Here is a 25,841-nt window from a genome sequence, read left to right on the forward strand (position 1 = left end):
TATTATCAATCACTTCTCCCCTATATGGAACTAAGCCTGACAACATCATTCTTAATTAAAAGAGTGTTTATAGCAGTAAGTGAAAATAAAAACAGTCATAGAAATGTGATGTAAAGATGAATGTAGACAATGCCATCAGTTGTTATGGAGATGGGTGGCATGGAGCATATTGATACAGCACTTTTGCGATAAGGCAGATGACAAGCCAAAGATATACTGTTAATGGATTTTGTCAAGTCACAACTGAGACAAGAACATCAATGAACCAAAGATGTACCAGCAAAGGACACTGATGGTCAGCATGCAGACAAGAACATCAATAAGCCCAGAAGTTTCTGTTGGTTCATATGTAGTCAGCCCAGAACTTGATGATGTTAGTGTAACAGTGGCAAGAAAGAGTCTGTTAAAATATCACATTACTTGCTGTTAGGATGATGAATGTTGTATAAGTCAGTATTTAGTGAAACATTAGATCATATGCCCCATTATACGCATATGACTTATTAAAGTTGTTGTTGTTGTTGTCTTCAGTCCTGAGACTGGTTTGATCCATCTCTCCATGCTACCCTATCCTGTGCAAGTTTCTTCATCTCCCAGTACCTACTGCAACCTACATCCTTCTGAATCTGCTTAGTGTATTCATCTCTTGGTCTCCCTCTATGATTTTTACCCTCCACGCTGCCCTCCAATACTAAATTGGTGATCCCTTGATGCCTCAGAACGTGTCCTACCAACCGTCCCTTCTTTTTGCCACAAACTCCTCTTCTCCCCAATTCTATTCAATACCTCCTCATTAGTTATATGATCTACCCATCTAATCTTCAGCATTCTTCTGTAGCACCACATTTCGAAAGCTTCTATTCTCTTCCTGTCCAAACTATTTATTGTCCATGTTTCACTTCCATACATGGCTACACTCCATACAAATACTTTCAGAAATGACTTCCTGACACTTAAATCTATACTCGATGTTAACAATTTTCTCTTCTTCAGAAACGCTTTCCTTGCCATTGCCAGTCTACATTTTATATCCTCTCTACTTCGACCATCATCAGTTATTTTGCTCCCCAAATAGCAAAACTCCTTTACTACTTTAAGTGTCTCATTTCCTAATCTAATTCCCTCAGCATCACCCGACTTAATTAGACTACATTCCATTATCCTCGTTTTGCTTTTGTTGATGTTCATCTTATATCCTCCTTTCAAGACACTATCCATTCCGTTCAACTGCTCTTCCAAGTCCTTTGCTGTCTCTGACAGAATTACAATGTCATCGGCGAACCTCAAAGTTTTTTTATTTCTTCTCCATGGATTTTAATACCTACTCTGAATTTTTCTTTTGTTTCCTTTACTACTTGCTCAATATACAGATTGAATAACATTGGGGAGAGGCTACAACCCTGTCTCACTCCCTTCCCAACCACTGCTTCCCTTTCATACCCCTTGACTGTTATAACTGCCATCTGGTTTCTGTACAAATTGTAAATAGCCTTTCGATCCCTGTATTTTTCGCCACCTTTAGAATTTGAAAGAGAGTATTCCACACAACATTTTCAAAAGCTTTCTGTAAGTCTACAAATGCTAGAAACGTAGGTTTGCCTTTCCTTAATCTTTCTTCTAAGATATGTCGTAAGGTCAGTATTGCCTCACGTGTTTCAATATTTCTACGGAACCCAAACTGATCTCCCCGAGGTCGGCATCTACCAGTTTTTCCATTCGTCTGTAAAGAATTTGCATTAGTATTTTGCAGCTGTGACTTATTAAACCGATAGTTCGGTAATTTTCACATCTGTGAACACCTGCTTTTTTTGGGATTGGAATTATTATATTCTTCTTGAAGTCTGAGGGTACTTCTCCTGTCTCATACATCTTGCTCACCAGATGGTAGAGTTTTGTCAGGACTGGCTCTCCCAAGGCCGTCAGTAGTTCTAATGAAATGTTGTCTACTCCCGGGGCCTTGTTTCGGCTCAGGTCTTTCAGTGCTCTGTCAAACTCTTCACGCAGTATCGTATCTCCCATTTCATCTTCATCTACAGTCTCTTCCATTTCTATAATATCGTCTTCAAGTACATCGCCCTTGTATAGACCCTCTATATATTCCTTCCGCCTTTCTGGTTTCCCTTCTTTGCTTAGAATTGGGTTTCCATCTGAGCTCTTGATATTCATACAAGTGGCTCTCTTTTCTCCAAAGGTCTCTTTAATTTTCCTGTAGGCAGTATTTATCTTACCCCTAGTGAGATAAGCCTCTACATCCTTACTTTTGTTCTCTAGCCATCCCTGCTTAGCCATTTTGCACTTCCTGTCGATCTCATTTTTGAGACGTTTGTATTCCTTTTTGCCTGCTTCATTTACAGCGTTTTTATGTTTCCTCCTTTCATCAATTAAATTCAATATTTCTTCTGTTACCCAAGGATTTCTACTAGCCCTCGTCCTTTTGCCTACCGTATTTACTCAAATCTAAGCTGCACTTTTTTTCCGGTTTTTGTAATCCAAAAAACCGCCTGCGGCTTAGAATCGATTGCAAAGCAAGCAGAAGTTCTGAAAAATGTTGGTAGGTGCCACCACAACTAACTTCTGCTGTCGAAAATATGTGGCGCTACACAGGCATGCTTTGTAGGCACAAAGATAAATACTGGTGCCAAAACCTCTGCGTCAGTAAATAAATTTAAAAAAAAAAGGTGGAAGATGAGCTTTTTTTTCTCCGCCCAGAGTTTTGACCACTGCATTTTCATACATTATCCAACGAAGTAAATACAAATTCCGTATTGTTCATCTTCGAATGTAGCAGAATTTCAATGTACTACAAAAATCCGACTGGCAAGACTGTTTGGGATGTTTGTCAATGTGCCCAACTCTACGTTCTGAATTTTTTCCTACCTGTGAGAAGAGATGGTTGCTAATAGGAACCTGAAGAAATGTGAATCACATGCAGTATTCTCTGCACCATAAGAAAGAATACGAATGTAAACATTTTGCCATGTATTCTTTCGTGTTTGCTGCTATCTCATTTAAATCCTGTCTGCCTAATAAACTACGAAACTATAGAGAGACAATAGCAAACGCGGAAGAATATACGTATCGTGTCATGTTTATATTCGTATTATTCTAATGCCTCTTAGTGATAGTCAGAAATGACGCACGGCACCTGACTAGATTTTTAAATCTAAGACTAATTTCTGTGCAGAATTTGATGTACTAAAGAAGCGGCCGCAAAGATTTTCAACGGAGAAAAATTTTTGCCTAACTCTCATTCAGAACATGTTCTATCATACGCAGTCTATTATTTGGTTCTTGTTGATCATTATCAAAGAAAGCAGCAGTGTAGGTAACAGCAAATAGCAATCTCTTGCCATTGCTTCGCTAATAAGACGATTCCTCTCTTTCTTTTTTTATTGTAAGCGGCGGTAGCGCGCACAAAAGCGAGCCGTGCCGTGAGCAGCGACAGGCGGTAAACACGCACTATCAGAATGCGACAAACAAAGCATGACACAGTACAGTAATGCATTTTCAGCTTAGAGTGACGTAAACTCCTATAACAAAGAAAACAGCACTTATCAGATCAAAGCAAAATAAGCAATCGATTCAAACCAGACGAAGCACGTGAAAAAGGAAGGGTACCCGTATGAATACGGACGGAGTACCTGACGCATAGCAATGGCTACCTGGTAAAGCTCAACTGCTAAGCTCACGACTCGAACCAAACTACTGTAGCTGTATCGTCATTCATTCGACCTAAATTGTGTCTCGTATTACAGTGGACCAACTTTGTTTCAATTTGGAGGTGCGGCCTAAAACTTTTCTCTCCCCTTGAATTTCGAGTCTCAAATTTCACGTGCGGCTTAGATTCGGGAAATTTTTTTTTCCTTTATTTCGAGTCTCATTTTTCAGATGCAGCTTAGATTCGAGTGCGGCTTAGATTCAAGTAAATACGGTACTTGAGCCTCTGCTGCCTTCACTACTTCATCCCTCAGAGCTACCCATTCTTCTTCTACTGTACTTCTTTCCCCCACTGCTGTCAATTGTTCCCTTATGCTCTCCCTGAAACTCTGCACAACCTCCGGTTTAGTCAGTTTATCCAGGTCCCATCTCCTTAAATTCCCACCTTTTTGCAGTTTCTTCAATTTTAATCTGCAGTTCATAACCAATAGATTGTGGTCACAGTCCACATGCACCCCTGGAAATGTCTTACAATTTAAAACCTTGTTCCTAAATCTCTGTCTTACCATTATATAATCTATCTGATACCTTTTAGTATCTCCGGGATTCTTCCATGTATACAACCTTCTTTTATGATTCTTGAACTAAGTGTTAGCTATGATTAAGTTATGCTCTGTGCAAAATTCTAACAGACGGCTTCCTCTTTCATTTCTTACCCCCAATCCATATTCACCTACTATGTTTCCTTCTCTCCCTTTTCCTGCACTCGAATTCCAGCCACCCATGACTATTAAATTTTCATCTCCCTTATAGCGTCGCCAGTGAGGTAATAAGAAAACACTTAAAAAACAGTATTTATAAAGAAGAGACATTTAAAACCTGAATGATACAGATTTTTTTTCATGTAGCCGTAAAATAATAATTTCCCTATGTAGGTTTCGAGTGCAAAGAAATATAACAAAATGCTCTAAAGAGACGAGAAAATATGCTCTTTTGTTAATTTTTAGTTGTCTTCACTTCTTCTCTTGTCTTGGTTGTGTGTAGACGGACATCTTGCGAGTGCTGGCAAATGTAAGCATATTTGTATGAGTTAAATAGATAATCTACTGATTTAATATTATTGTGCACTTTTAATTTGTAAGAGGTGATCCCAATTTCATGTCCGCCTTCCTTAAATTAACCTGCATTCAAGTAATTTACAGTTCAACAATCACAGCGACCGATGCAGCCAACGACGCCATTACGTGGCGATATTAACTTATGAAAAATTAGCGGAAGCGAAATACTCGCCCGCCATTAACATAATATTAATTTTTCTCCACAGCCGCACGAAGTTACAGAAATACGTAGCTTTAAGATTCTTATTTTCAGTACCATAGCCGACGGCCAGAGCCAGGACTCCAACTACAATACAATGGTTAACGGAGGTAAGAAAAAATACTCTCGCGCGTGTGTGGGCTGCAATTGTAATTAATAACTAAAGATCTTTTGCTTTAAAGTGAACTGACTAGCCGAGGAAATTAATATGAAAAGTTTATTGCAATGTTCAACTTGTATGCTCATGTTTTAAGATTCAGCGAGTCTAACATTCATTAACGTAACAAATAATTTAAGATTAATATTGTTAAAAAGGAGAACTTCACAAAAGCATTCAACTGTAAATCAAAATTGAATGAAATATTTTTATTACGGCCCACCACGTAAGTCAGCAACAATCAAAATAATAATAATATATTAAATTACGACAGCCGACGGACGCGAGACCCTTCACTATCTGAATAATTTCTTTTATCTCATCACACATTTCATCAATTTCTTCATCATCTGCAGAGCTAGTTGGCATATAAACTTGTACTACTGTAGTTGGCATGGGCTTCGTGTCTATCTTGGCCACAATAATGCATTCACTATGCTGTTTGTAGTAGCTTACCCGCACTCCTATTTTTTTATTCATTATTAAACCTACTCCTGCGTTACCCCTATTTGATTTTGTATTTATAACCCTGTATTCACCTGACCAAAAGTCTTGTTCCTCCTGCCGCCGAACTTCACTAATTCCCACTATATCTAACTTTAACCTATCCATTTCCCTTTTTAAATTTTCTAACCTACCTGCTCGATTAAGGGATCTGACATTCCACGCTCCGATCCGTAGAACGCCAGTTTTATTTCTCCTGATAACAACGTCCTCTTGAGTAGTCCCCGCCCGGAGATCCGAATGGGGGACTATTTTACCTCCGGAATATTTTACCCAAGAGGATGCCATCATCATTTATTTAACCATACAGTAAAGCTGCATGCCCTTGGGAAAAATTACGGCTGTAGTTTCCCCTTGCTTTCAGCCGTTCACAGTACCAGCACAGCAAGACTGTTTTGGTTATTGTTACAAGGCCAGATCAGTCAATCATCCAGACTGTTGCCCCTGCAACTACTAAAAAGGCTGCTGCCCCTCTTCAGGAACCATTCGTTTGTCTGGCCTCTCAACAGATACCCCTCCGTTGTGGTTGCACCTACGGTACGGCCATCTGTATTGCTGAGGCACGCAAGCCTCCCCACCAGCGGCAAGGTCCATGGTTCACGGGGAGGAGGACGTATTAAAGTATTGGTAGTATGTATTGAAGTGACAATACTCGCCAGGGAGTATACAACTGACCAATGAAGATACGCAAGATTAATGCCTGAAAATGCGTAAATGTAAGAGAATAATAAAATGGAGCGTAAAAGTATTTACAATAATTTAAAACAAAAGATAAAAGAGCATTAATGTACTACACCAAATCACCAAACGGGCCATAGAATGTTCATTTCTGTGCAGGCCAAACAATAATTTATCTCAAGCAGCACCCGCTGTATGCTCTTTAAAATGGATGAGAAAGTTATGGCCTGTTTGTCCAATGCGTTGTTGGTACAGTCGTACAAAGAACATTGTTGGCACCAGAGTTGAAATATACGAGGTGTGGCTAGGAAAAAACCGGACTAGTATTGGTGAAACAATAAAACGAATGCAATAAGGCTGAAAGTCGCGTGGCCTGTCATGTGACTCTCGCTCCACCTACTGCTCGAGTTTCATCTGCCTCCTGCACTCAGTCTGCCCGTGGCGTCTGTTTTAAGTAGTTGACGTTTTGTCTGTGCGTCGGAAAATGTTGAGTGTACAGAAAGAACAGTGTGTTAACATCAAATTTTGTTTCAAACTAGGAAAATCTGCAAGTGAAACGTTTGTAATGTTACAACAAGTGTACGGCGATGATTGTTTATCGCGAACACAAGTGTTTGAGTGGTTTAAACGATTTAAAGATGGCCGCGAAGACACCAGTGATGACACTTGCACTGGCAGACCATTGTCAGCAAAAACTGATGCAAACATTGAAAAAATCGGTAAACTTGTTCGACAAGATCGCCGTTTAACAATCAGAGCAGTGTCTGAGTTAACAGGAGTTGACAAGGATTACCGATTTACCGATTTTTTCAATGTTTGCATCAGTTTTTGCTGACAATGGTCTGCCAGTGCAAGTGTCATCACTGGTGTCTTCGCGGCCATCTTTAAATCGTTTAAACCACTCAAACACTTGTGTTCGCGATAAACAATCATCGCCGTACACTTGTTGTAACATTACAAACGTTTCACTTGCAGATTTTCCTAGTTTGAAACAAAATTTGATGTTAACACGCTGTTCTTTCTGTACACTCAACATTTTCCGACGCACAGACAAAACGTCAACTACTTAAAACAGACGCCACGGGCAGACTGAGTGCAGGAGGCAGATGAAACTCGAGCAGTAGGCGGAGCGAGAGTCACGTGACAGGCCACGCGACTTTCAGCCTTATTGCATTCATTTTATTGTTTAATCAGTACTAGTCCGGTTTTTTTCTAGCCACACCTCGTATGCTATCTTGCCAACTGTATGTTTAAACTCTTTTTGGAGGTTATTGATGGTAAATGCTTAAGTTCTGCCTGTATTTATTAACATTTTTTAAAATCAGATTGCCCGTACACATCATTTTAACAAATTTTAAAGCAGTTGTGACAGAACAGTCTAAGGACTTTCATTTTAACTTATTGAGCAAAAAATTAACCTCATTTAAATGAAAATCATTAGCCATAGCTGTTAGTTTGAGAATAGCAATTTCTCTTTGAATTTCATTTAAATCTAGTGGGAACTTTAACATTCTATGAATTATCAAGAAAAAGACTGCTCTTTGATGTTTCTGTGGATGACAGGAAGTAGCATTTATGATAGCATCTGATGGAGTAGATTTTCTATAAATAGCAAAATAATGTTTGCCTTTAAGATTGGTAATTGAGGTTAAGGAGATTAATTCTTTTGCCTTTTCATGTGCTACATTAAATGACAGTTTTGGATGAATGTTACTTAAGACTTCAGCTTAAGTGTCTATTTCATCTTTTGAACCTTTGTAGAACAATGATGTATTGTCTTCATATCTCCTGTAATAAATATTTTTATTGATAATTTCAGGATTTTCTGTAAAGAATTTAATTTCAAAATGTCTGCTAAAAATCCAGGTAGAAAATTATCCATTACTGGTGCATATTTTTAACATTAAACCACATCATTGGAAGAGAAATAATTAAATGTAAAAGTAATTTCTAACAATTCAATAAGTTGTGCTCTTTCCACTGTGCTCATTGTTTTATGTCTTAGTAGATTATTTTTGATCGTATCTATAGTTTATTTAATTGGGATGTTGATATTCTTAACATCTAATGAGGCAAATAGAGCATCATCTGGACCATCTGTATGGTAAATATTGCTTGGACAAGTTCAAAGTTATCCTTAATATTATAAATTCTTCGCATGTGTATGCAGAGTTTAAGATATTATTAAGGTAAGTTTTCTCTTAAGTTTGTAAGATGGACAACATATTATTAATGATTGGATGTATTGGCTCATTTTGTTCACGTGATTTGATCTGGGCCTAAGGTTCAATAATTGTGGATTCATTACTTTCAAAGAGACCTTTTCTCATGGCAGGAATAAAGAATTTTTAATATCGATTAACTTCTTAAGTTTAGTTTGAAACTTATCAGGTTGGACCTTTGCTAATTAATTTCATTTACGTCATTTTCATTAAACACAAGGGTATTCACTTTATCTGCCATACATAGTTACAATAGCTTTACCGATGGCAATTTATTATTTAAGCTTTTTACAATATGAAGATTGCTATTTAACTGTTGTTTACTTTTCTCTTTGTTAGTATGTGGACTTTGTTGAGTGTTGTAGATCTAGTTGCAACTTTAACCTCAGGAATTATATGTTTTATACTATTCTGGTTTAAAATTGGTGTTAATTTCTGTCTTTAGCTTTACTGAATTACACATCTGTGCAATGAATGACTTTAGAATTAAACTTGTGCATTATTTGTAGATTCCTGCATAGCATTACTCTATTTATCAGAAAGTTAATTTTCTTGTGGTGTCTATCACAAATGAAATTTCACAAGAGATTTAGCTTTTCCTCTGTAAATATGAGCAACATTGAATAAATTAGAGGAGAAATCTGATTACTAAAAGGAAGTGCACATTATGCATTTTGTTATTTAAGATAACTGTACATTTGTAAGCCGCCATAATTTTGGATTTAATTCAATACAGGCTGCTCTTTTGTTGGACATGAAAAGCAACAGGGAAATTGGTCTTCTGCATATTTGCATAACGCTCCTGAGGGGCACCTGCTAAACAACCCTGAGGAAATCTAAATCTAAGCACACACTAAAAGCATCTGTTTAACTTATGAAACAAACTCCTGGACTCCTGTTGGAGAGAAACATTTTACCACCTATTTGATGATTTGCTGTATTAGATTGCCACTCGTTTGTTCTTTTATCTCTTGTTTTAAATAATTTTAAATAGAACTTATACAATATTCATCATCCTAACAATGTGACTAATGTGACATTTTAATAGACAATTTTTTGCTGCTGATACACCATTATCATAGAGTTCTAGGCTCACTACTTCTGAAGCAACAGGAACAGGTTGGCTCATTGCCAGTATGTCTTTGGCTCATTGGTATTCTTCTCTCCATGGTGACCGATGGTATCTGTTGCCAGTACATCACTGACTTCTTGCCTGTCTTACCACCTAAGCAGTTTGTCAATAGGCCCCATGCCACCCATCTCCATGAAAACTGATGGCTTAGTCTACATTAGCAAATTTCTAGGAATCAATATTGATTCCCAGTTGAAGTGGTGTGAACACACAGAGGTACGAGCAAACAGAATGTCAGCAGCATGTTATGCCCTTGGAATCCTATCATCAGTGTGTAACATGCAGTGTCTTTTAGTTACATACTGTTCACATGTACACTCAGTTCTTAGCTATGGCATTCTTTTTTGGGGAACAAATGCGCAAAATATGAACAGAATTTTCAAACTCCAGAAAAGAGCCATAAGAATAATAACCAAAAATAATAGTTGAGCTCATTGTAAAGATCTGTTCAAAACACTGTGTGTGAATACATTTACCAGTCAGTTGTACACATCAAAAATAACATTGATAATTACTGCACAAACAGCTCTGTCCATGACTATGGAACAAGAGCTAGACTCAACTTACATTTACCAAGAAAAATAAACATAAAACTCAAAACAGTGTTTTCTAGCAAGGAATAAAACTGTACAATAAATTGCCAAAAGAGATTAAAGAAATTTCATACACTTATTTAAAAAGGCAGCTAAGAAGTACCTGTTATCCAATACAGTTTGTACAGTGAAGGATTACTTAGACAAAACAGAGTAGGGGTCTGAAAAGTGTGTGTGTGTGTGTGTGTGTGTGTGTGTGTGTGTGTGTGTGTGTGTGTGTGTGTAATGAGTGAAGTGACATGAAACAATGCGAGTATAGTGTGTGCAGTGACTGGTAGTGAGATACGAGTGAACAGTGTGGCATTACATTATGTAATAAGTTATTTGTAAAGAAAGTATTGTATACCAAGAGTAAATCTAATGAATGTCTCCAACTAGTCTGTAATTGTATGTGTATACAAATTAGCTTATTTTAAATTGGTCTAAACTTGTAAATACTTTGACATGTCCTATATGCTTGTAAAAAGAGATCTATGGATGAATAAAGCTACTGCTACTACTACTACTACATTCATCTTTGTGTCATGTTTCTATGCACGGTCTTCATAACAGATTTCTAATGTTTTTCTATGTTATTTTTAATTATTTGTTTACATATATAACTGTATCTTGTTGGCTCCTTCTGTGGTCATGCAGTAGGCAATTGGTGGGGCTCCACCAATTTAATATTCCTCCATTCTCTAGCATTTGACGAATGCGTCTCTTGACATGTTCATGCATCACTCGGCACCTCTGTATACCATCTAAGAGTGTAAATCTTTCTATATTTTGCTGTAACTTTTGTTGTAAATGTTGTTTTAACTTTTTTTTCCTAATTCCCTCTAAGGAAAATGTTATATCCATTCCAGAGCCATGTAACGGCCTGATGATAATCTTCAAGATTGAAACCAGTCATCATTAAAATAAAATATTTAAAAAATATTTTAGTGAGCAAGACTTATTATTTATTCTAAATTTCATTGTAGATCACAGTGTTTCCAACAATGTTATCAAAAGTGGTTAACTGAGTAAATGCTTCACGGTGTTCTTGCTGCATCAGATTTGGCTATCTCAAACTATCAACAACTTCCTCCATTGACATCATAAGGGAATAAGATACTTTAGTTGGCTGAATTATGTCATGGAGGCATCACAGATCTCCCATGCATCACGAGAGACTGTGCCGATGTCTTTGATTGCAGAACAGTGGTAGTGATGCTGATTTCATTAGACGGTGGATGACTCAATTGATTTCTCTGTTGCCTTTCAGTATCAAGCACCCATTTCATTGCTGCACTGAGGTTGTAATCTCTGTGTTGTTTAAAGTTATAGTTAAAGATACTGATCTCAACTTAAACTGAGGCAGTGGCTACATCCTCAGTGCTGCATGGAAATGGGCACTTGATGATGTAAGGTAATAGAGAAATCAACTGAGTCATCCTCCATCCAATAAAATCAACATTATTGTGAACATTCTTCAGTCACAGGCATTAACATAGTATCTGGTAGAATATGGAAGTTCCATGAATTCTTGATGTCTCCATGACATAATCTGGCCAACTAAAGTACCTAACAGCATACTAAAATCTCAGGTCCATACGATGACAACAGAGGAAGTTGTTGAAAGCTCGTGATTGACAAATGTGATGTGACAAGAACACCACGAAGCATTTATTCAAGAATGTTACTATGAAGAACTATGTGGCCAGAAACAACTGAGGTTGGCTAAAAAGGGAATAGATGTTTATTTTCTGAAAATACTTTGATTCATGCAAAAGAAGTTGCTCTAGACAGAAGGTCAGGAAAAATAAAGCAGATCTGTATATGTACTGAATAGACGGAACGATGATAATCAAAGCAAGGAGATGTAAACTAAAGTATGCTCTCTCATGTTACTGTGATCCCATGATCCACAAACCCTCGAAGTGCCCACTGTTTCATCCTGTGCTGAAATTGTCATTGGAAAATGGTACCACAGGCCACATGATCTACATGCCACTTTCCTAGCTGTTAATGTCAGCATTCAAACCCATATTTCTAATTCCAGTATTTTAATAGTATTCTATTGCAGTCCTTCCTCTATGATAATTTTTGTGGCAGTACTGGGGACTCTACCCAGGTCTTACAAGTGCCTGAAAAAATTAGTCACAAGGAACACAAGACTGGCAGCTAGGATTCAAATTTCCAATTACTGATGTTTTCCTTAAGGCCAAAGTATAGTGTTGAAAGAGATTGTAGAACGCAGATGAAACTGAAATACGAGGGGAAGTGAAATGAAAACTGTAAAAATATAATAAAAAATCATCATTTTGTGCCATTGTTCTCTAAGTTGGCAGTACAGTTACCAATGATGCAAGGAAGGCTCTACAGGTGGCAGCATACTATAGACAAGTGAAACTCAGGCACAATACCAGTTCAAAATGGCTGCCCCATTTGAGGTTTGCATCAAGGAAGAACAGTGTTCTGTCATATGTTTTTTGAGCAGTGGAGGTATGAAATCCATCTGTGGATGAAGGTCCAATGTGGTTAAGCATGTTTATCACTGCAGTAAATGTATGAGTGCAATAGAAAGTTCGAAAATGACATGACTTCTGCAACAGACACTCAGTGCCTGGGTCTGACACACCATGTTGTGACACCAGACTCTACTGTAGAAGTTGAAGAGATTATGATGGAAAATTGCTTTGTGACAGTGGACGAAATAGTCGCAAATTTGAACATCAGTTATGGCTCAGCACATCACACCATCCATGAAGTGCTTAAGTTTCACAAAGTGTCTGCAAGATAGGTGCCATGGCAGCTCACTCCAGAACTGAAACAGTGATGCATTGATGTCTGTGAAGAACATCTGTGGTGCTTTGCATCAGAAGGTGATGGCTTCTTTGTGAGAATCGTTACAAGAGACAAACTTTGGTACACTACCACCAACACACAACAAAGAAAGCAAGCAAGGAATGGTGCCATTCTTCATCATCAAAACCCAAGAAGTTCTGGATGCAGCAATCTGCTGTGAAGGTTTTGCTGACTTCTGTTTTTGGATGAACAAGATGCTGTCTTGGAATACTACTCAACTAACAGAAACACCACCAGCAGTGCATCATATTCCAATATGTTAAAAAACCAGCTATGGCATGCAATAAGATCAAAGTGACACGGACCTCTGACTACATTGTCATTTTGCAACATGACAATGCTCGGCCTCACACTTTGATATTCTGCCACATCCACCACACCCACAAAACCCCGCATCAAGTGATTACCACATATTTGGACCACTTAGAGGTGATGGTAGGAAAGAAATTTTATTCCGATGAAGAGGCACAGCAGGCAGTACATGAATGGCTGTGCAAACAACCAGAAGAATTGTCTTGTTTGGAGGAGTCCCTGCACTTGCTATGTGTCGGAGGATGTGTGTTGAACGACAAGGAGACAATGTCAAAAAATGATACACTTGTGTCCCATTTTTGTTTGATAAATATTTTTAAAAAAATATTTAAGGTTTTAGCTTGACTTCCCCTCATGTACAGAAAAGCAGAAAAAAAGAGGATGGAAGGAATGGTGACCAGAGGAGCTAGGTGAGATAAACAGAACTGAATACATAAAAAGTACGAAACTAATAATAAATGTGTAACAGCACAAAATAACCTACAAATTTACAAAAATCAAAAATTTTAAAATAAGAGTAGATACTGGGTCAAAAGCACAGAAAAATCCCGGTGATAAAAACATTGGAAAAATTACTTGAGTGCCTGCCCTTGCATTCCTCAGTGTGTTCAGCCACATGTCATTAGAACTTACTGCTGATGACAGCTTGCTGTGGCAAATCACTCAAAACTTAAGAGCCTGACTGTGAATATTTCAAACTGATGAGCAAAAAATACATATAAGGTTTGCTTAATGCTGTCCAACAGTTACTTGCAAGTCACAGAGGTGGTAGTATTAGAGCAACTGCTATACTACATGCCTACTGTGACACCCATGAAGCTAATAAAACTGGTACTCTGTCGCCACCACTACTGATAGAACAAGGTAAGTTAAATCCTCAAAGACAAAGGAGAACACTCCACTGTTACTGGTAGTTGTTATTGAAATGCTATGGGCTATATAGAGCCACCTCAAACCTACAGCTACCATGATGCTGGAAATGTAGTATGCCTCTGCATCCTGCTGAAGTGCTGTGTAAATTACAATAGAAGGCATTCCAGGAAGGAGAGCAAGCTAGTTAGTAATCAGCATGTTCTGCAGATCATAAGTGTGACCAGTTGCTTTCAAACGTAACAAAATGAATGGGAAAACCACCTGACAGTAGGAACACTTTCCAAGCTATAGAAAGTGTGAAGCTATCATGTACATCCTCTAGTGGTAACATACTCTGGCACAAGTTGCTTGGAAGACAGCTGTAACTAAGGCCAGGGTAAGATAAACAGCTGCAGTCTCACTAAAGATGGATCGACCTGCACTCAGTAGTGATTAAGCTGACAAGAACTGCTAGCAGCCAGTGAGCAGAATACTCTACACCAGGGGTCACCAAACTATGGCCTGCAGGCCTGATCCAGCCCGTGATGTCAGTTTATCTGGCCCACAACGTCAGTTCATCCAGCCCATCGATGGTACTTGAATTTCATTGAATCTGACAAGACATACAGTGTATCTGACCTACTGCTGTGCTTCTAGGACTATGTGCAGTTGTTAAACCTGACACTGGGGCTTCTACAGCAGAATTCATGTATGGTGAACCACTCAGACTCCATTCAGAATTTTTTGAGCAGCAACATTGCCACCCGTCACAAGAACCTCTGTTCCTACTACAGTAAGTCAAGAGTTGCATCTCCAAAATTTGCCTGTTATATGGGTCCAAATATTTTTGTATACAAGGATCTATGGATGTGTCATCATGTCATATTATCTAAAGACTCTGTCAAACCACTGTTGCAAACATTGTACATGGTCTCCTGCCCGTGTTAACCTGCATGAAATTCATATGACATGTACTCAATCACCATCTGCTTCAAGCTTTTCTTGAAGAAAGTGATTCTTAATTCTATGATTTCCTAATCACACAGCAGCAAGGTGGCTCAGCTGCAAACTAAAGTCCTGTTTCATTTTTACATTCTTCCAAATGAAATACTGTAGCTGTCTTTCTCACTGAAAAAGGTAGAACAGGGCCACTGCTGCTGGATCCTACCTGGCTGTTGAAGTTGTCATTTTTTATTTTTTGTCAACATCAAACCCTACCTGAATCTGAAACTTCAGGGAAAAGATAACCTCATCTCTGATCTCTACAAAATCATCAATGGATTTAGGAAAAACTGTCATTATTTGAAGCACACTTGGAAGGAGAAAACTTTTCCCATTTTCACTGTTTTAAATGGTTTAGAAAAAAAAAAAACACCTGGCTTGAATAAGCATTTTTGGAGAGATTTTCAGATCTAGACAGAATTGAGAGTGACATTCCAGAATCCGTTTGATTGTAACCTAGATGATGTGCCAGTTGAACTGCAGTTGTATCTCATTGTTTTGAAGGCAAATGCGTTGCTGAAAGAGAAGCGCAAAGAGAAAAAACTTGTTGAATTTTATTGCTGCTTACATGATACTGAGTTTCCAAAACTTGAAGGTATTTGCTAGTGGTATGTGCATTAATGTTTGGAACAAATTATGTCCATGAGTAAAAGTTTTCAAAAATAATGTTTCAGAAGTCAGAACATCAAATGAGATTGACTAATGAACATCTGAAGGCAATTCTCTTGATTCAATAAGTAATACCAAACCAAACATTGGTGATATGTAGGCAGACAAATGTCAGTTATTCACATCTCACCAATTCTTTTTGCTGCTTAGTTTGTCATATTTGGCTATGTGCATAGTATATCTGATGGTACTATATTTTTACTAACATTGCCTTCATTGATAACTTTGTTATAAAATAAATCTGTTGTTTCTTCTTGTTTTCATGCATTGCATGCCACTTGCTAATGAGTAACACGGAAGTTTGAACTTAGTTTTTCAGCTTTTTTCCCAGATGTTTTGTTCTGGCTTGTAAATACTATTCACAAGAATAATTTGACCCAGGCTTGTTATTTTGTCAGTCATTGGGAGCACCATGTAAAAAGTTTGGTGGCATCTGCTTGACACAAACTAGGAAGAAGGATCAAGAAGTTATGTGGTAGCATAGAGGTCCTAAAGAGCAGCAGTGCCAGCAAAATCTCAAAATACCTTAAATAATGCCCTCTAATCTCAAAGCTGTAGTTTCAACCGACTGACCCCACATTTGACAGCAATTTGATACCTACATCTTCTGACCTCAGAGTAACCCTGACACAAAACAATGTGTTACTAAACACCAACACACAGTTGATGTTGGATCTGCCATAGGAAATAGCATCTGCAGTGCACAGACAGCCATCAAGACAATTGTTAGGGTGCAACAAACAGTCCAGCATGTCTACCATAATTAATAAGAGGTCAATCTGTGTGTGGAATTCAAACAGCATTCATGTGCGATGTGAAGAAATTATGCAATTTCTCGATGACAATTAGAGGCCATGGAAACAACAGGCATCACTGTTGAGACATAACACTGACAAATTACCTTCATTGGTGTGTATTATCCACCTGTTGGTCAACTCCAACTAGCTGACTTTATGAAATTACTGTCCCTCCATTGCGAAGTTTTCACTGGTAGAGATGTTAATGCAGATCATGGAGACTGGAATTCCAGAATAACGAACATCATCAACTGCTCTCGTGACTGTGCATTGTGAAGCAAAACAACACCATCGTACTGTGCATAAAAAGCCAACCATCTACCGAACAGGCAGCACATGGCCAAACATGGCTGATGTTGGTATCATTAAGTGCTACCAAAGTATTTGTACACAACAAATCTGAACACTCATTTTTCTCTCCACTTGCTGACAATTTTCAACATCAACTTTGACCCCATTCCAAATGATATTTCCACAACATATTGAAGGTGTCATCTAAGAGGCTTCACATTTTGGCACAAAATGAGACACGTGGTTCAATTTCAAAATGCTGAGGTGGAGCAATCAGTTAATTACCTGAGGGAGATAACAACACGAGCAGCAGAGGCAGCATTACCACCACTTACAAGGGGTCAGGCAAGACCGCTCACAACACCTGTCACCACATCTGCTTGATGACAGCTACAAACAATTGAAGACTGTCATGGATCTCACCCACCCAGAGACCCAGGAACAAAGTGGTGATGAAATGAAAATTAAATGGACACCCTAGCTGCAAGCAGGTGTTGATGTACTTCATTGGGGACATGTTGAAAATGTGTGCCCTGACCGGGGCTTGAACCCAGGATCTCCTGCTTACATGGCAGACTCTCTATCCATTGGAGCCACTGAGGGTACAGAGGATAGCGCGCCTGCGGGGACTTATCCCTTGCATGCCATGAAAGCAGGAGATCCCGGGTTTCAGTCCCGGTCGGGGCACACATTTTCAACATGTCCCCAATGAAGTACATCAATGCCTGCTTGCAGCTAGGGTGTCCATTTAATTATCATTTAATTTCTAGCAAAGCTGCATGGTCATCTACGGTAACCGTTCTTTTGGGAACAGATACTACCGTCATGTGAAGTGGTAATGGATCAACTGTGACAGGAAAAGAAAACACTGTTGACAAACAAAGGAATCAGGTGAAGGCTCCCAAAACATCTTTGCTGGCAGACAATAAAGGCTTATTTCCATAAACACCAACAGAAGATACCATCACCTCAGGAAGTAGAGTCTGTGATTCAGCTGGGTGCTGAGGCCACAAATTTCGTCTACATCAACAAACCAGAGCACACAATTGGTCAAAAAGTGATTACCACATTTTTTAGCTGTACAGCATGCTGCCAATGTAATAGACGTCATTCGTCACAAGAGGTGGAACGCCAGAAAGGCTCCAGGTACTGATTAGCTGACCAATCAATATCTATAGCAGCTGCCCGTGAATGCAGCACCAAGTCAGATGGTGCAGTGGCTGGCACACTCTAGTCACATTCTGGAGGATGTTGTTGTTGTTGTGGTCTTCAGTCCTGAGACTGGTTTGATGCAGCTCTCCATGCTACTCTATCCTGTGCAAGCTTCTTCATCTCCCAGTACCTACTGCAACCTCCATCCTTCTGAATCTGCTTAGTGTATTCATCTCTTGGTCTCCCTCTACGACCCTCCACGCTGCCCTCTAATACTAAATTGGTGATCCCTTGATGCCTCAGAACATGCCCCGAGGAGGATGATGGACCTAATTATTGTCAAGACATCCAGGTTTCAACTAACTGTGATTTCCCTAAATTACTTGATGCAAATGATGGAATGGTTCATTTGAAAGGTGACAGCCAATTTCCTTTCCCATCCTTCCATAATCTGAGCTTGTACTTCATCTCTAATGACTTTATTGTCAATGGGACATTAAATCCATAATCTTACTTCCTCCTGAATGTGGTCCAATATATCACAGCCACCTCCAGTGATATGCTCCATATTGTGCACTATATGAAGGTTTGGAAATGTGCCTAAATAGTGGCCACCTCAAAAGGCAGAAAAAAATTTGTGGCTTCCAAAGAGTTGTTGACTAATCAGCCTACTGCCAGAAATGGCAGTAGTTCAGATTTTGGTGAGGCCGCTACATGAGCTATCAACTTCTGCAATTGGTTGAGGAGGTGATAGACTCAGTGGAGTATTGAATTCTCTGAGTCTTCCTGGACATCTCTCATACATTCAACAGCATGTGACATGAAAGCCGCCTCTTCAAACCTTTTTGTCATGAGGTCTCTGTGTCAGGCATCCATCTCCTTTCAGCATGCTGCCAAGGAAGAACATTCCTTGTGCATATCCAGCACAGATCCTCCTCACACAGCAACATCAGTGATAATGCACAGTGAGGGTCAGTACTGGAGCCAATCTCTGAACTGCAGACCGCATGCACCTTGCACTGTATGCAGATGATAAAAGTGGTCTATGGACTATAAATGAGCACCTGGCACCTTCATTAACACCAAAATATCGTTGATCACATAACATCTTTGACCCTGTAGTGGCATCTACCTTCCAACAGAGACAAAAGTCAAGCCATTATCATTAGCTGGCTGACCATCACAGACAACCTACAGACTGTCCATGTTTCTAGAAACTTAGTGCAATGGAGCAGAACTGAGTGTTACCCCAATGTCACATTCTACACTTAATTAAGATGGCACCAGTGCATAAAGTAACTACAGGGGAAGGTGCTGGGTTCCATCAAGCACCTATACTCACTGCTACACCCAACATAATTATTGAAACATTTTGGCATCACTGTGTACAAGTCTCTGCTTTAATCAGTGCTAGAGTATGCTGCACTAGTGTGGGAGAAGCGCAGTTTCTTGACACTTCGAGCTCACATTTATAGTATGAAATCATGCAGTGCTATTGGCATGCTTTTTGCCAAGGGACTTCTTGACTGTGTAACTGCCACTAGGTATCTCTATCTCAGTGAGCATTTTCTGGAGACTGTATGAGTCTTTTACAGTGAAGTGCAGCAGTCCCAGAACTGGCACAGATGGGAATGGTGACATGAAATCCATCAAATTGCTAATAGAAATCCAGATCTGCTGGCAGACTAATTAGCACTTAATTTATGTAGGAGTTAAAGGTATACTAATAATTGACAACCAAATGTAAATGTGCAAATTATGGACTAAACAAAATGGAAAGAAAAATTGGAAGGTGACAGACTTCAACACAACCAAAGTATACTTAAAGAGTGGCTTGTAAGGATTCCTTCTGATTGTTAATGTACAGCCGAATGGTAACTTTATGTTTTGAACTGTACAATAATTATTATAACCATATGTGGTAATAGCAGTATGTGCAAGGTAGGTTTTGCAATGAGTCTGAACATTTGGTAGGAAGGTTATTGCAGGACATGTACCAAGGAGTTTGATTGGTTTATCTTAATACCAAAGTATGAGTTTAGAAAGTTATGTATCTGGTGTGCCAGCTGATCATGTTTCCATCCAGGATGTAACTATGAAATGAAGGAATACTCCTCTCATTTTCAGGTAGGGTATCATTCAGACTGGGCAGAAATATAAAAGATCTATGTACCCAAGTCATTCTGTGTAATTTTAAGGCATCATGTCTCAGCAGGAACATAATTACCACTTTATCACTTGGATCCCAACTTCTTATACAAGTGGCTGCAGAGTTCAGAAAAAGAAACTGGCTCTCCAAAATGAGTTTGGCTCCCACTATCCACCTTATCTCTATTTACACTATTTTTTCTGGCTTTGTTTCAGTTTCTTTCATGGTGTTATATTCCCCACACATCTCCTCTGCAGTTCCTTTTGAGTTTGGGTGATAACTAACCTTCTAACTGAAGTGAAAAGTGCAGCTTACAACATCATTGATTACAAGACTACCAAACATACAGGACTGATCAGATGACTAATCAAAAACACAGGGCATTATGTTCTTCCAACTAATGTCACTAGTTTTTATTTTATGGATGGATAATTTTTGCATCACTGCTGGAGAATGCGTAATGCCCAGAACTAATTATGGGAAAGAAATAAAGAAGCAGTGCACCTACACTGGAATCAACGTGTTGCCAATTCCACTGTAGGCTACATAGCAACTGCAGCACTCATCATGAAGAAAATATTTCTATGGTTAATATCTCATTGTTGGTAATTCTACACCCTGTAGATCATGACTCTCCAATACCCATACAACATTTTTTGTAACAGGTCAGTCAAACAGTCCCAGATCGCCGTATACTCAGCAGCCAAAACATCTTTTTATTATTCCTCTTTTTTTCTATCCACAAAAAGTTATTTTCATGAAATGTTACCTGTATGCCAATTGGGAGTCCCTCACTGTTAAGTCCAAGTGGTACATGTGTTGCTGGCATACCAAGGACATTAAATACCATTGTATACAAAACACCAGCAGTCTTTATGTATGACTCATTGTGGTATATGGCTGCTGTTGGGTGGGTTGGGTATATAAATACCCCACTGTCTCCTAAAATATCCTGAAAAATGAAAAACATCAAAAATAATTATTCTGCTTTATAAATAATATAATGATGAGATAAAGAAAAGGAAAAAAGGGACAACTTGTAGAAGATATAATGTAAGTTATATCTGAAATCTTCTGCAGAGCTTTCTGTTGGCACTATGTCTCCCGCATGTACTCTATATACATTATTTTTATTCTTTGGGTCTCAAGAAATTTTGCTGCTTAGTGAAATAAGGTATTTTGCAGGACTATGCATTGGCCAAAATCATTGCTGGTCATACACTAAGGGTCAGTTTGTGAATGGCAAGAAGCTTAAACATAAATTTTAATTAGACTTGTGAGCAGTAGTATAAAAAGAAACTATTTGGTACATGAAACCATTCCTAGATGAGTTTTTCTCACAATTACACGAATACAAAACAATTTGGCACCAAATGCTTCTCCTTCTAATTTCAAAAATATTTTTCAATCTCTGTAGATACATATTCAATAACTGGCATAAAATGATATACACTCAACTATTTTATAATTCAGTATTTTAGAAGAGTCAAAAATAAGTATAACTTAATATAACAACAATAGGTAACTGCTTTAACTGAAATAGTTAGTCAGAAATAAACATGTCATGTTATTTTACATGATGGAGAAACTTATAATCATTACATTTTATTCAGTAATCAGTGGGTTGACTTGAAACTTCCTGGTAGATTAAAACTGTATGCCGGAGTGAGACTCGAACTCGGGATCTTTGCCTTTCACGGGCAAGTGCTCTACCATCTGAGCTACCCTAGCATGACTCCCCACCCATCCTCACAGCTTTAATTCTGTCAGTACCTCATCTCCTACCTTCCAAACTCCTTTCTTCCAGGAGTGCTAGTTCTACAAGGTTTGCAGGAGAGCTCCTGTGAAATTTGAAAGGTAGCAGATGAGGTACTGGTGGGTGGAATTAAAGCCACGAAGACAGGTTTCATATCAGTGTACACTCTGCTGCAGAGTGAAAATTACATTCTGCAGTGCATTGACTTGTTAATAAAATGTCTGGGGCACAGTCACATAGCATACCAATTTTCCTCTTTTTTGCTTTATTGTAATGTGGATAACCAATTCAAACGATAATGTAAATGTTTTTGTTTGCATTTATTAGTCAAAACCCGCAACACTCATTCACAGTGTCTCCAGTGAATTGAAAGAGGTGACAAACAAGGGGGAAAATATTAAAATTTGCATCAATGTAGGTCATCCATTATAGGCCATGGACGGAATAATTTTGAATAGGTATGTATGCATAAGTGTGTTTTATAATTGGAACCAAGTTCACTATAAATGTACACTACACGCTAAAAACCAGCAAGAGAGGTTTTGGCCAGCAATGCAGGCATAGACAGACAGATAAATTTAGCCGTTTGTTATTTATTCCTTGGATAAATATCTAATAATTCATTATGATGTTGAATGTTGCAGTGTGTTGTAAGGCCAGTGTGCCCCATACCTTTTTCAAGAGTTTCTTTGGTCACTAGAAGACAGTCAAATATTTGTACTTATTGAATAATTATGAAAACTATATTTTAGGGTTGCTAGTGTAGGAAAACACACACACACACACACACACACACACACACACAAACACAAACACACACACACACACACACACACACACACACACAAAGAATCACACTGGGTATTACGGATTCTTCTGTCAAGTAGAATTGGGTATCAGGAAGGTAATCTTCATTTAATATTTTTGCTATATGAAACAACCTTTACATCAGCAAATAAATGGTAAATGTCTTTTATGGTTGCCTACTTTTCTTCTTTCTGTGCCATGTAGAAGCTGTGTAAATTAACAGTGTGGGTCAGTTTACCTTGGGTATTATGTTTGTATAACTTAACTATTGTTAACTGTAGCTGGCAGTTGACAACAAACTTCACAAAAGAATAATTTTGTTCTGAAACTGTTTTAAGTATGCCTGACTGTTGAAGGAGTTGGCTTTTATATCTGTTAGCATGGAAATAACATTGTTTTTATTACATCTTTTGGTGCAATAATTACTTTATTCATAAGTGAAAAGGAAAACAATGTTACACAGTGAAAAATCAGTGAAAGGAAATAGATAAAAAGTATTAATTTTTGTCAGTTTCATTTGCAAAGTGTATTATTGCTTATAATGCAAAAGAAAGTGAACTTAGGACATTTACAAAGTCCTTATAATATATTACTTGCAATTCAAATTATTCTCAACATACATACTCAAAAATTTTGTAAATCATGTTTTATGTCTTTTTGATGTGCAATCCTGTTGAGGTGTGCATGGTCATACCTAAGGTTCATAACTGAGTGTACTAAATTTTATTCTAGTTTAGTGTTTAGTGACAAATCAATTGCTGAGAATCAATTCAGAACTGTCAACAAATTTTTATTTTTATTTTTTTTTTTATTGTTGAAGTGGCTCTACACTATGTACTCTCATCAAAGAGAGGATCACATTTATACAACACAAATGAAAGCAGACTCAATACTAATCTCTATAACAAAGTGATATGATTTCTCTTCACTCTGAATATGCTGGATTACTTATCTACCCTGAATCATTTAACTCTCTGCATTCTACTGGTACATAATAACTTCAAACATGAAGCCTCACCCAACATGTGTCCACTGAAACACTCTTCTCGTACTTTAAATAATATATTTGCTTGGAATTACGTAATTCAAGTCTTTGTGGGAACAGAATTGAGCAGTTAGCTGTGAAGTTGCTGTAAGTTTGTTCCATTATTCTTCCTGGTGTTTCAAGTATGGAAGTGTTTAGGCCCTTTAACAGCATACTTGCGTTACCAGCATTACAATTTTGAGGAGGCCTCCAAAAGTCCAATAGTAATTCACTTACGGAGGTGAAGAACAGGTACAAACCAGCACTGAACCTCTATTTGTTATATTAATCCTCTGTTTCCTCTCATCCAGATATGACTCCATTCATGCAAATGGGATTGCTTTAATCAATAATATTTTGATTTTTTTTGTAGAATTTTATCATTATACAATCAAAGGCCTTAGCAAGATTATAAAAAATGTGAATATGATAATTTTTCTTGGTTTGTTGTACCAAGACAGAATTTGTGAGATCATATATTGCTTTCTCTATAGAGAAGCCTTTATGGAAGCCAAACTGAGATGCTGTTAAAAGGTCAGTATCAGATATGCGGTCCAGTATTCTGTTGCAAGTTAGCTTTTCAGTAACTTCTGAGCACTCACAAATCCACTTTAAACATATATTGCTATTGCCTATTTCAGTGTTTCAGGAAATGTGCCTTGACTCATTGGCTTAGAAACAAACCTAACTCAAAGGCGGCAACATCAAGTAAACACAAGATTTCTGTAGTCTGGATGAAATACAATCAAGAATAGAAGTGCTACAATCTTTCAGTAGCCCAATGATTTTTGTGGTATCACTGACTTGGCAAAGCTGATCTCAGGTGGTGAAGTATGCAATGCCTGTCTTAATAAATCTAAAGGACCAGCATTATGTGATCAATTTTTTAGATCTGTTTTTTTTTTTTTTTTCAGCAACTGTTACGAAGAAGTCATTTAACTTAGTGAACAATGATTTCAGTTTAATTCATCTGTCTTTCTACTACTGTCATCAGTTGCAATTGTACTTAGTAATCTACAAATTATTTTTCCTCTGTTCTTAAAATTTTTAATTTTTTATGCCATTTTTGTGGCATGAAGCACAATTTTGCAATATTACTGGTATTGATTAGAAATAGTTCCCTGTAAGAAATAAAACTCTCTCTTGCTGCCACAACATACTTGGTTCATAGATAATAACCATCCTTTCTCATGGATTCCACTGTTACTACCTCTACCCACCAAACCAGGAAAACTGAATTCACAGCGTTGTAAGAATATTTTAGGAAAAAATTAATCTTGTCATCTACTGTGCAGCCTTGGTAAACTACTTCCCAGTATTCATCCAGTAAATTCTCTTTAACATTGTAACTGGGCCAGCATTTATAATTCGGTTTAACTAGGCTTTTCCATTGTTAGCTGAACAGAATTGAGAGGGATGCTTTATCACTCCCATTTGACCATTATATTCACCTGAACCATTTGCTATGAGTTCATCTGTATTTTATAAAAATGTCCTACTGTTCTTGTAGGGAAAATTACTGTAGGGAACAAGCCAAAAGTGATAATTGCCCTCAGTGCCCTCATGAAGCAAATAGCTTCAGCATGCTGTGCACTTAGAATGATAAATTCAATGTATAATAGCACTAGAACAATATTTTTTGCATGTGTTCATTCTATAATTGATTGTGGCATAACCTTCTAGTGAAGAAACACGTGGAATATACAAACAATCTTTAGGCTACAAAAAAGGATTGTATGAATTATAATAAAGAGTAGCAAGAGAGCTCGCTGCACTGAGTTGTTTAGATGTAAGAGAATCCTGACTGTTTCATGCGATCCACATGAAGAAAGACATCGACTAGTATCCAATGAATGGTCTCTACATGAATATGGAACCAGATCCACTCACCACTTACATGTCAGTAGGAAATACAAAACAAAAATGCAAAATAGTGTG

The 25,841-nt window shown here is 38.0% G+C and overlaps 1 protein-coding gene across 1 annotated transcript in view; it reads right to left on the reverse strand.

Moving 5' to 3' along the window:
* Window positions 1-25,841, reverse strand: part of LOC126260415 (fatty-acid amide hydrolase 2-like) — a 405,764-nt gene that overhangs the window by 4,714 nt on the left and 375,209 nt on the right. Inside the window, exon 11 of the mRNA XM_049957744.1 lies at window positions 21,086-21,268. Within this exon, the coding sequence (XP_049813701.1) occupies window positions 21,086-21,268 (183 nt within the window). The remainder of the gene's footprint in view (window positions 1-21,085; window positions 21,269-25,841) is intronic.

Source organism: Schistocerca nitens, chromosome 5 (assembly GCF_023898315.1).
Source record: "Schistocerca nitens isolate TAMUIC-IGC-003100 chromosome 5, iqSchNite1.1, whole genome shotgun sequence".
Taxonomy (NCBI): Eukaryota; Metazoa; Arthropoda; class Insecta; order Orthoptera; family Acrididae; genus Schistocerca; species Schistocerca nitens.